General features: G+C 35.9%; 2 protein-coding genes across 4 annotated transcripts; both read left to right on the forward strand.

Annotated features, from left to right (window-relative positions):
* LOC122055440 (E3 ubiquitin-protein ligase BIG BROTHER-like) lies at positions 1-7,042 on the forward strand. 3 transcript variants are annotated; one of them, XM_042616883.1, is made up of 8 exons: positions 1-410; positions 1,524-1,682; positions 3,390-3,594; positions 3,924-3,988; positions 4,070-4,114; positions 4,457-4,578; positions 4,912-5,017; positions 6,781-7,042. In XM_042616883.1, the coding sequence occupies exons 2-8, from the start codon at positions 1,557-1,559 to the stop codon at positions 6,814-6,816; spliced, it is 705 nt and encodes a 234-aa protein (XP_042472817.1). In that variant the 5' UTR covers positions 1-410; positions 1,524-1,556; the 3' UTR covers positions 6,817-7,042. The 3 variants fall into 3 exon arrangements, with proteins under 3 accessions (XP_042472817.1, XP_042472819.1, XP_042472818.1); XM_042616885.1 differs by lacking the exon at positions 1-410 and adding an exon at positions 576-1,102 and having other exon boundaries at positions 5,160-6,857; XM_042616884.1 differs by lacking the exon at positions 1-410 and adding an exon at positions 585-1,102.
* Positions 7,043-8,989: 1,947 nt separating this feature from the next.
* LOC122055441 (F-box protein PP2-A13-like) lies at positions 8,990-11,188 on the forward strand. Its single transcript, XM_042616886.1, has 3 exons — positions 8,990-9,589; positions 9,679-9,797; positions 10,674-11,188. Exons 1-3 carry the CDS (start codon positions 9,272-9,274, stop codon positions 11,092-11,094), a joined length of 858 nt encoding a protein of 285 aa, XP_042472820.1. The 5' UTR covers positions 8,990-9,271; the 3' UTR covers positions 11,095-11,188.
* Positions 11,189-11,663: the final 475 nt, after the last annotated feature.

The following is an 11,663-nucleotide window of genomic DNA, read 5'->3' on the forward strand; positions in this document are numbered from 1 at the left end:
TAAACCATGAGGGCAAAAATGAATTTTTCGTCGAGCACAACGGAAGACTTGGAGCTGCCATGGCGATCGGATAGGGCGAGCGACACGGCAACGGGCGACCGCACAGGACTCAGCAGCCGGCATGACCGAAGAAACCGCGTAGCTGATGCTTGCATGCTATCGGTTTCCATGCATAGGGCCGGTGCTGGGCCACAGCAAGGGGAGACCTGAAGTCAATACGCCAATAGCGGACCAGCGCTGCTTTACTCCGTTCCTTGACGAACACGCTCCGCCGACCAGATGGTTCTGGCCCGCCTCCAACTCTAAAACGGGAACCTTTCCGCACGCCATCCACCGATCCACCTCAAAAAACTATATATGTGTTTGCGCAGAGAGGGCAGAGGTAGCGGGAGTAGCCGACACATCGAAAAGTGAGATTTCGTTCTTAATCGTCAAAATTTCGTGCTAAATTTTGAATTTTTTTTGGTCCTTCCATCTCTTTTACTTTGATAAAAGGTGTTCATGGCTGAGTAGGTGTATATGCTTCAACTATTTGAGTAAGATTTTAGTTGGTGATCGATTGCCTCTTTATCTCTTGAATTTGGGGAAGCCAGATAGAACTGGAGTGGTGGTGTGTGCTGTACCAACTTTTCTGGGAGTATTCTGTACTCTTTTGTTGGGAGGATGAGTGTTTCTATTTGATTGGTCCTTGAGAACAACTTTTTGGGACAGTAATCAATGATGATTCTCTTGGTAGGATCCGCACCAACTTTTCACTATGCTATTCTAGATAGAAAGTAAGCTGGCCAGTTCTCTAAATCTGCGTAGTCGTTTTTCTATTATGTTTATTTGGTGTTTTCATCGTTTTTTTTTGCTTGATTTGTTGGAGTTCTCATTTTAATTGTTTCTTTAGCATAGTTGAATTAACTTTATCGGGATATATTTTTTTTTAACAAAATTGTCTAGTTTCTTTCCATCTTATGGTTTGAGCACCCTGTTTGAGTTATGTGAAGAGGAATTTATCCTGGAAAAGTGTCTGGGAAACTATCATGTTGCATATAGTCTTCTGCGCAGCTTATCTGCCACAGGATCAATAAGATGGTTTGCAATTGCATTGGGAAGGGTAAAAATCAGATATCCTTTACTCTCATTGATTCTTTTATATCTTTTTTAACAAATGTTTATACTCTTCCTGTTTGGACTTACGAGAAGATCAGTTGAACCTTAGTAGTCTTTTCATTTCTGTCATAGGAACATGCAGAATTTTCTTATATTTTAGCTGTAGAAGATGACTCATTGCACCAGTTATGGCTTTGAAAGGGCGCAAAGCTTCTTAGAATCTCATCTTTTACTCATTTGGTGTATTTTCCCTCTGCCTGCACCTACTGCAATAATTCTTCTTTCCTAACTATCTCCTATGCATTTAACTAATTATTGTACATCAATAGTATTCTAGTCAATGGAAACTTCATTGAAGAGATTAAGTGTGTGTTGTCTTCTGTATATTTTGCTATTAATACTATTTTTAACTAATGTTCCTTCAGAGTAAAAGAGATTCTTTGAGGTAGACTGTGAACATGGTGGAAGAACTTGCAACTCAGGAAAAGCAGGAAGTAACCGTTTACGATACAGGCACTCACGTGGTAAAAATCTTGGAAGATCGTATGGAAGGAGCTTATTATCTTGATGAAATAGCAGTTCAGGTGAGTTCTCTTAGTGTTTTCCTTTTTTTTCCACCTGTTTCTGAATGGTCACTAAACACACAAGATTAAGTTAGCTACCTATGCATGTGATTTTATATGAACTATGAAACTTTCCAATAAAATATTTGCATTTGTTTATTGCTTTCAACCATACAAGGAGAGTCTAAATCCCTGACGTAACATATTTGGATTACTATTTACCTTCTGCATAAATTCAAGCATATCGCCTGAGGCAATCTGAAGAAGATATTGTCTATTTCCCTTTCCCATCTAGTGATCCTTTCATTTTTCTTATGATAGATATTCAATCCTTTATCTTTCAATTGAACCAATGCATCTAAATTTATAAACTGGTTCGTTAGACATTAAGAAAGGGAAAAGCTTCATCCTTTAGACAAGACAATGAATTGGGGGTGGATTTTCTTCTTGTCCTCTTTTTGATCTTAAAGGCCACTGTAAGCCTTTTAATATTTAAAGCTTACATCTTGTAGAGGGAAATTGATCCAGATAAATGACAAAAAATAAATGCAGTGTTTTTAACATTACCATCCTCTAATTGGGTATCCAATTACATTTTTGAAACTGTTTATGTTTATATAGCTAATGATTGCTCTTAGGAATTATAGATAAAATGAAACACATAACTTGGTCCTTGGGCATGTGTTGGTTTACTAACATAATACGCAGAAAGAAAAAAAAAAATCTATACAGAGGACATATCATATTCTACATTTATTTCTTAAGTTTTCATGTTGCCATACTCATACTATGAGTAATAGTACCATTTTGTGGCGTGGGAATCCATCTTAGTGTGAAAGGATTACCATGCAAGACTGCTTGCTAGCATTAGATTCATATACACAAGGGGATGATGCATCCTAGACCTTGATGTCTTTCGCTATTATATCTTTCACCATGTGGTACTATTTATCCCGTGCGCATATCTCAAATTTTTCATATTTTTAACATGTTAAAATAATTGATACTTAGTTGATACAACCTGCCTATTGGCTTCACTTTATTAAAACAAATTTTTTAGTTTCTTAAGGAATGTATACCTTAGATTTTCCCCACTAATTATATTTGTAATTCTTAAAGGCAACCATAGACTCTAAGTTAGACTAGTTGAATCAATTAGAATGAAAGGTGTGTGTGTGTGTGTGTGTGTGTGTGTGTGAAGGGACATAATCCATGTTGGGGGCCCTAAATAGTTGAGGCAAACATGGTAAGATATATGTTGTTAATAAATATATATATTCTTAGTACTCGAAAAAAATTTGGTTCTCCATAGAACTTTGATATTGTGACTTGTCATAAGTATTGTTTTTTGTTGAAGTTAATCGGGGACAAGTGATTCATCTATCTTGAACTTATATTGTTAAGGCTTGCCCTCACACATGGGCAGGCACAAGCCCAACATATGATTGACTAAACCGGTGATATGTATTTAGAATAGTATACTGTCACTGATAGAATTAGAACACAAAACCTATGTTTTTGTACCAGTGGAGAAGAAGAGCAATCGAAAGTTTAGGGAATTCATATTAGGTTGTTTCTTAATCATATCCCCTAAATAATATCCTCAGAGAATTATATAAGGAAGCCCCCCAATATGGCAATATTACACATTACTCCAACATTTTTACAAAGGAAATGTTCTTACTCACCAGTTAGTACAATGTAAATTTCTGTGCACCTACTCTGCAGGCAAGTGTTTATCAGTCGTTCCAGGAGAATTCAGGCAATAGATATAGACCAAATCATGAGATTGGCCAAAGCAGCCAAAGGACTCGTGGTGAAAGTAATCTCCAATCAGCATCAGCATATGATGAAGTTCTAGCTCAACAGTGTCAATTACTGGAGGATTGTTCTGCTGATGCACTAGAAAGTACAATAAATCATCCAGGAGATGGTAAACCATAAATCAATTTTGATTTTAACTTCTTTGTGTATTTATGTATTCTGAAAAAGTAGCAAGAATTTGGAAGTTTCTTTTATTTGAATGCTCTTTCAACTGAACTAACTTGCCGCTTGTTCTGAATTGCTGCATGAGATTTTTGCAAACAATAAAAACTGATAAATTACTACCATCCTTTTTCAAGTTTGAAAATGAAAAGCTAATGCATCTATTTATACAGTATAGTAAACAAATTGTCAACATTTATTGTAGAGTATGATTTATTGCATAATTTATGTTCATTCTCATATGTATGTTAATTTCGTTTTTGTGGCTTAATTTAGGTGTAAACACAACAGAGTCTTCTACACGAAATGCTGGATCTTCATCTAATGGCAATCCTAGACTGGTAGTTGTTTGACAATCCAACCTTTTTAATGATAATCTATGGTATTCTACACATCTTGGTTAAATGTTTCATGATATACAGGTTATAAGAGAAGACAACATCGACTCAGATTCCATGTCTTATGAGGTATAATATGTCAACATGCTTATGCTAATAGAAATTTGTTTGTCTAATTTATTCTCAATGATTTGATAAAAACAGTATATGTGGGTGGAGTAGCTGAGAGAAATGTTGATATTCCGAGACCATGAAGAGTGGGCTGTGAAGGACCTTTTAGTAGAATTGAACTTTAAGATTTTTGGGACAGATAGAGAAGGTTGAGTGAAGATGCTAGTAACTAATTAGGACACATAAACAGAATTTTGACAATCCACATCCACCAGAATTGAGTTTTCATTTTCTAAAAACAGCCCCCATAGCTAATGTAGGATTCTTTCTGCTCTACTGAATTCGTTTTGTTATAAACAGCAATTACAGTTGCTAGAGGATGAAATAGGTAGCGAAAGCAGAGGTTTGTCAGACGAGCTTATTTCTTATTTGAGGGTGCTAGAGCACAGACACAGATTCTTCTCAAGAAAGGGCAACGAAGAGTATGTATCTTAGTCACCTAGAAATGGTATTTTTTTATCAAGCTTTCGTTTAAAATTGCTGAAGTTGTTTACTCTAAAAGTCGCTGCATGTTTATCTTAATTACCTTGTTTTAACGTCCTTGCAAAATATTTTTCAAGTAAATTGTGTATATATGTAGCAAATATAGAACATTTTGTTGACGTGCCAAATGATGAATAAAATTGTTTTGCATATTTTACTGCTGAAATTTCATTTATATAAATAGAACATTTTGCATATTGTACATTTATAAAATTGTTTTGCAAATATAGTACATTTTGCATATTGTACTGATGATGAGCTTCCTTATGCAGATGTGTCATTTGCAAATCAAATTACAAAAGACAGAAGTTGATCACTTTGCCTTGCCGCCATTGTTACCATTCGCATTGCATCATTCGCTGGTTGAAGGAAAACAAGGTTACATTTTCTTACTTTTTGATGTTTATGATTTCTATATATGGAAATTTCTATTAGAATAAAGATTGAAAAATGTTTTAGCATTACTATGAAAAGAAAGTATCAGCCTACAACTGAAGCTGGAAATCTTAATTAACTACAGATGCTATGAAAAGGAAACTTGATGAAAGGGTATGGAGCTCACAGTTAGAGAATCATGTGTAGGAACGAAGGAATTTAGATATCTCCATAATGGTATGATATTATTCACTTTGAGCCTGAGGGATTTTGTTTTTGGGCTTTACCCAAAAGGCTTCATACCAATAGAGATGTCTTTCCCATGTATTTTCAATGTGAGACTTCGCTTGCAACCTTGCAACTCCAACAATCTCTCCCTCAAACAAAAGACCACATACCCCCTTCAAGTGGAAAACCTATCCGTTTGACGTCCGATTCTCGACCCACTTGTCTTTTTGCCCCTCGGTCCAACCGACCTACTAGGTCTTCCTGCCCCTCTGTCCACCCGACCTAAGACCTTGTCTAGTCGCAACTAGGCTTCTCTGCATGGCTGTCCACTAGGAATTACTGCCTGATGTATGGTCCTCTTGATCCGGACACGGAAGCCCTCACGTTTTTTTTGTTCGAGATCAATATTCTACTCATATGGCTTGATTAGATCCTAACTCTTATGTACTGTCAGTGGTTAGATTTTCTGATAATTCATACTTTGATACCAATTGTAGGACCGAAGGAATTTTGATATCTCCACAATAGTGTACCAATTGTAAGACCGAAGGAATTTAAATATCTCCACAATAGTATATCAGTTTTCATTTTGGACTTAAACCATCATAGTTTTATTTTTGGCTTTATCCAAAAGGTCTCTTACCAATGCTTTTTCATATGTTTTCAATGTGGGACTTTGTTTACAACCTTGTAACCCCAACTTCATGAAAATTTGATAGTTATTGTAACCCCAACTTCATGAAAATTTGATAGTTATTGGAAAATTACCGTTGGCATAAGTTTATCTTGTAACTAATCTAGCAGCTTCAAAACTGAAATAGATATATGCACTAGAATATATTAGAAATATTCTCTTTTCAATACTCGTTGAGTGAAATCAAAATAGGTTGAGATAGTATGTGCATACGCTCAAAGACAATTAATAGATTCTATAAGTAGATGAGTGAAACTATGCTTTATTTATCCATCTGAAGGGGAGAGGTGTAGGAGAAGGGGAAGGCGAGGGGTAAGAGTAGAGACGAGAGATCTGAGAGTAGAGGTGGCTGGGAAAAAAGAGTTGATCAAGATATATTCTTGGATTAGGAGTATTATCAAGTAAAGTACCAAAGTTTTAACTGAAAATACAACACGCCTATGTTTTTTTTTTACCTTTAACCTTTGTGTTTACCCACTTTTGGAAGGGCAATATAAGCGCTCCATTTGAACTCTGTTCCTATCCTTTCCTCTCCTATTGAGTAAATAAGTCCTTAGAGTGGAAGGTGCATGAGACAAAGGGACTCAATATTATAGAAAATATAGTAGGGGATCGAGGTTAATGACATAGGAGGATCCATATATACCGATCCCACTCAATGGAATATAGGTTTGATTGTTATTATTGTTGTTGAAGAAGAATACTCATGTTGCTACATGATATTTTGATTGACATGTGATCTCATTCTTCTTTTTCCAATTGTTGTGATAGTTTCATGACGACATTAATAACAGAAAATCTAAATTTTGTTGGCTATCTAAAAAGAATCTTGCTATTCAAGCAGGCATGCCCGATTTGCAAGGAGGAGGTATTTGGGTGAAAGTTACACTGGATCAAATTGCAGAGGTCTACGAAAATGAAGAAAAAAGGTGGAAAAAAGAAGCAAAGAACCTATTTTTATTCTTCTTTGGGGCTGTGAAAATAAACTCGCACAACCTTGTCGTATGATTATGAATAATCTCTTGTTGTTGCTTGGCTTGTGAATGTTTTTATCAGTTTGAGTCCAACAGAAGACAATACAATTAGGCATTACTCTGATTCCTTTTTCTGTGGTTTTTCAAGTTTATTTTGATTTAATGTTCTAGCTTAGCTCCAACGAACTCATATCAATTTCTATGTAGTTTCTAAATGTCGGAGTACTCAATGTCGGTTGCTATGGCCTAATATGAGTACTCAATGTCGGAGTAGAAGTTTGTGAAGTTAACCAAAATGATAAGTAAAAAACATTATAAGTTTTCAAAGGGCAAAAATCGAAAGGTATCTATCATTTATATTTTCATCCCTTCGAAAAAAGTCTATTGAGCACTCCTTATTTCTAAAATACTCTTGGATCTACTGTTGTTGTAAAAGTTATTGGCTTAACTGATAGCTTCTACACGTTATTAAAGTTACACGTTAGTTATATGTTGGATTATGATTAAATTATGTTAATTTGGAATGTAACGAGTGTTATGAAGTTCTAGTTAAAATATTATTTTAATCAGATTATTATTTAAAAAATTAAAATTAAAATAATATAAAATTATTATTATAAAATTTAACAATTAGTTTCTGCACATTGTTCTATGCGATCGAATGATTAGATAATATATTTATAGAAGCTATTTGCTAAATTTTATATATTGTAGAAACTAGATATTATCTTTTATAAATTATAAAAGCTAGTTGCTATTATATGATGGAATGATCAAATAATGTAAAAATATTTTAGACCGATTATTTTAAAAGGGATGTTGAGAGATGTTCACCGGGGTAGATCCAGGGGTGGCATCGGCGGTTACTCCCTTGTTGGCGGTAAAATCCTTAATATTATGAAGTTCCATCGATATAGACGAAAAATATTGTGCCTTGTTTCGTGCATAAATGACCTTCTATTCACATAGACATTTTTATTTTTTTTCTCTTTTAAATACGTCGAACGACATGGACATGTCGTCTGCTTTGAGCAAATCTCCCTCTATATTTAAATTCTTAGATCCGCCGTCAGTATATTTATTTGATTTTTTTTAAAAGGTGTTCATCTAGAAAATGCAATGTTCTTTGGATTTTTACCCATTTTCAAAATAAAGAAAATGATGGAGAACATAAACAATGACCACTGAATTATTAGCTCCAAAAAGCATCATTTTCATTTCTATTTTTATATATAAAAAAAAAACAGAGAAACTATTCCATCTGAACTGTCTCTATCCTTCTGTCTGATTGATAAATTCAATCATGGGATTGGGACCAAAACAACGTTAAATTTTTATTATGTAAATTTAACATTTTCTAGTTTAGATCCCTTTTGTGTACCTCTCTACTTGTAATATTATACACCATTTGTTAGTCAACATGCCTTGTATCAAAATATAATACAACAAACTGCACTTAGTAATTTAATTTAATTTAGAATGATTCAACTTGTATGCTTAATAATTTAATTTAATTCTGAATAATTCAACATGTCCACTTTAATCATCCATTATGAGCCACCTGCCACAAACAACATGATAGTCTTATCAGTTTGCCCGTGACCTTCAAATTCCCTTTTTCTTTAAAAAATATAAAAAGAAATAAAAAAAATAAGAAAAAGTCTTTTTGCCCCCTCACGATCCAACATTCTCGCAAACGTTCTAATCACGTGCCAAAATAGGACACATTTTATAATATATATATTTAAATCATGTTTAGTATCGTTTTTAAAATACCTTTAAATTTTTTGCAAATTATCAAAAAAAATCCACTAGTATCATTACTTAGTTAGGAAAAAAAGTCAAAAGGGCATTTTACAAATTTCTTAAATTCCTATAGGCTAAATGCAAGATTTCCGGATTTTATAATTTAACCCAACATAAGCGCTAAGATATCTGACGATGCATACCAATCAATGGGAAGTAGTTAGGTGAATTGAAAGGTTAAACTAATTATCCAAAAATACAGTTTTTTTTAGAAATTATAAATATAATAAATATTGCAATAAATGGAAGAAACTGCTGGTTGTTCTTCTTCTTCTTCTTTAGTTTATAATGATTTGTATTATCCAGAACCACAAACACTAGTTGTTGGCTTTGGCCGGAAGAATGGATGGTCGGCTTCTCCTCCGCCACCTGAATCCACCGCTTTCACCGGCTCGATCCGCCGTCGCCCTTTTGCTCACATCCAAATCCCTCACACTCTACCGCTTCCGCCTCACCTAGCCACCCCCCAGACGCCATAGAAATCGCTCCTTTGCTCGCCGTCGTCGTCGCCGTCGGAGCGTACGGTTCGCGGAGGCTAGAGTTAGGGTGCGAGGAATGGGGGCCGCAGGTTCGAGCGCCGCTGGATCGGAAGGGGGAAGCGGTCGGACCGGCCTCGGGGATTTGCCTGAGGGCTGCGTCGCGGAGATCATGCTACGGCTGGACCCGACCCAGATCTGCCGGCTCGCGCGCCTCTCCCGGGTGTTCCGACGGGCGGCCTCGGCGGATCTCGTGTGGGAGACAAAGCTTCCGAGGAATTATAGGTATTTGCTGCGTAGAGCGTTGGGCGAAGAGAGTTCCGGTGGGCGCGAGTTTGGCAAGAAGGAGATCTTCGCGCTGCTTTGTCGTCGGAATGCCTTCGACGGGGAACACACGGTATGGTCAATTTTCTCGGGTTCTTTTCTTATTCTATAGATCTTGATGCTGTTCGTGTTTGATGAGAAACTTGGTGGTGGAACTTGCAGGAGTTTTACTTGGACAAAAATGGAGGTTTGATCTGTATCGAGATTTCGTCCAAGGCATTGACAATAACTGGAATTGGTGATAGGAGATATTGGGCCTTCATTCCAACAGCAGAATCAAAGTAAATATCCCTTCTGCTGCCTTTCTCATATACTTTCTAGTGGCATTAATGGTTCAAAAGATGATATACTTAAGCAGCCTTGCTTTGATACAGGAAGTTAAATCAATATAATTCTGATGAGATTCATGATGCTTTTCATGTGTTTCAAGCATTTCTAGCTTGTCATATGATAGTTAAAAAGATGATGAGTAAGAAGAGTAATGCAATCGATCAATAAGAGTAATAATTGAATAATCCACACAAGCGAGCTAACAAAGTAGTTGTGAAGTTTAATGGTAATATTTAACATTCTATTAGATTGCATTGCCTGGTTTTCAGCTCTTTAACAAAATAATATTTTTCAATATGCATATTTAAATTGCTAGTTAACCACTTTTGTCGGAACCAATAAGCAGTGCATTGCCTCCGGGGCTACGGTGCAATGGTTAGGCCTTTGAAGTAGTTAACTAGGTATCCAAGGTTTGAATCCCAACTGCAGGAATTTTACTCGGACTACAAACCTAAGAAAGCTGACTTCTTGGATGGACCTCCGTGAGACTCCCTGATTTACCTTGGCAAGTGGGACCGAGTCGGTCACTTCCAGAATTAGTTGGTTCGAAGATCTTGATACCTGAATTATAAATAACAATAATAATAATAATAATAAGCAATGCATTGCTACAGAATAGTTGACTGGCTTCATTGTTTGTGATAGTCTGATTGCTTATTGTTATTACTGATATTTATTCTTTATGATATGATTAGAAAGGTTCTCCATTGTCTATTTGTAGATACAATATCGGTCATCGTTATGTCTTCATCTAAAGTGTTTCTTTTTTTCTATTTTTCCATCTTTTTGTTTGGAAAGTTGTAGACATGAAATAAATTGTCGTGTAGGTTTCGCACAGTTGCTTACCTTCATCAGACTTGGTGGCTTGAGGTTCGCGGGGAACAAGAATTCTGCTTCCCTGAGGGTACATATAGTCTCTACTTCCGCCTCCGCTTAGGCAAGGCCAACTTGCGACTCGGTCGTCGGGTCTATAGCCCGGAGCACATCCGTGGGTGGGACTTGAAGCCTGTTAGGTTTCAACTATCAACCTCAAATGGCCAATTTGCTCAAACTAAGTGTTACTTAGATGACCCTGGAATTTGGATCGATTACCATGTAGGGGACTTTGTTGTGGGGAACTCCGATGCACCCATTACAGTCGAGTTCTCGATGATTCAAATCGATTGTACGCACATGAAAAGAGGTCTTTGTGTTGATTTAGTTTCTATCCGGCCAAAGGACTTCAATTCTGTTCCCTGCCCTCTTTAACTCGGCATGGAACGGCGAGTTTCCTGCTTAAAGCGTAGCTATGGACATCTTTACATAATCATGTATTATGAATGATGGGTGAGGTTTTGTTACATCATCTTCTTCTTTACTAGTTTTCAAAATCTAGGACTCAAACTCTTTTCCTCCCTAGAATAAATTCCTTTTCTTTGCAAAAATGTTCCATTATATTTAATGCTGAAATGCCTATGAATTTTAATAATCCTTTAGATAAAAGAGTAATATTAAATCTTAGACTATGGTTCTGCATGTGATGTAACTTAGAGTACAATATTAATTCCATTCTTTATCTCCCCTTCCTATTCCCTCTTTTGCTTCTGTACTTGATAAATAGAAGGTTCTTCTACATTAACAAAAATTTTGAATTATTGCGATTTTTGTTATTAGAAACATTTTGAAATTTCATTTGAAAATGTTCTTCAGGATTTTAAAATAGTCAATATTTCTCTCATATTTCATGCACACTTTATCATTTACCATTCAACTAGTTGCATAAAATTTATGTGACAAACAAATGCTGTTGTTAAATTTGAGTTGAAAATGTGGTAACT

The sequence above is a fragment of the Zingiber officinale genome, chromosome 3B (genome assembly GCF_018446385.1).
Source record: "Zingiber officinale cultivar Zhangliang chromosome 3B, Zo_v1.1, whole genome shotgun sequence".
In the NCBI taxonomy this organism is placed as follows: Eukaryota; Viridiplantae; Streptophyta; class Magnoliopsida; order Zingiberales; family Zingiberaceae; genus Zingiber; species Zingiber officinale.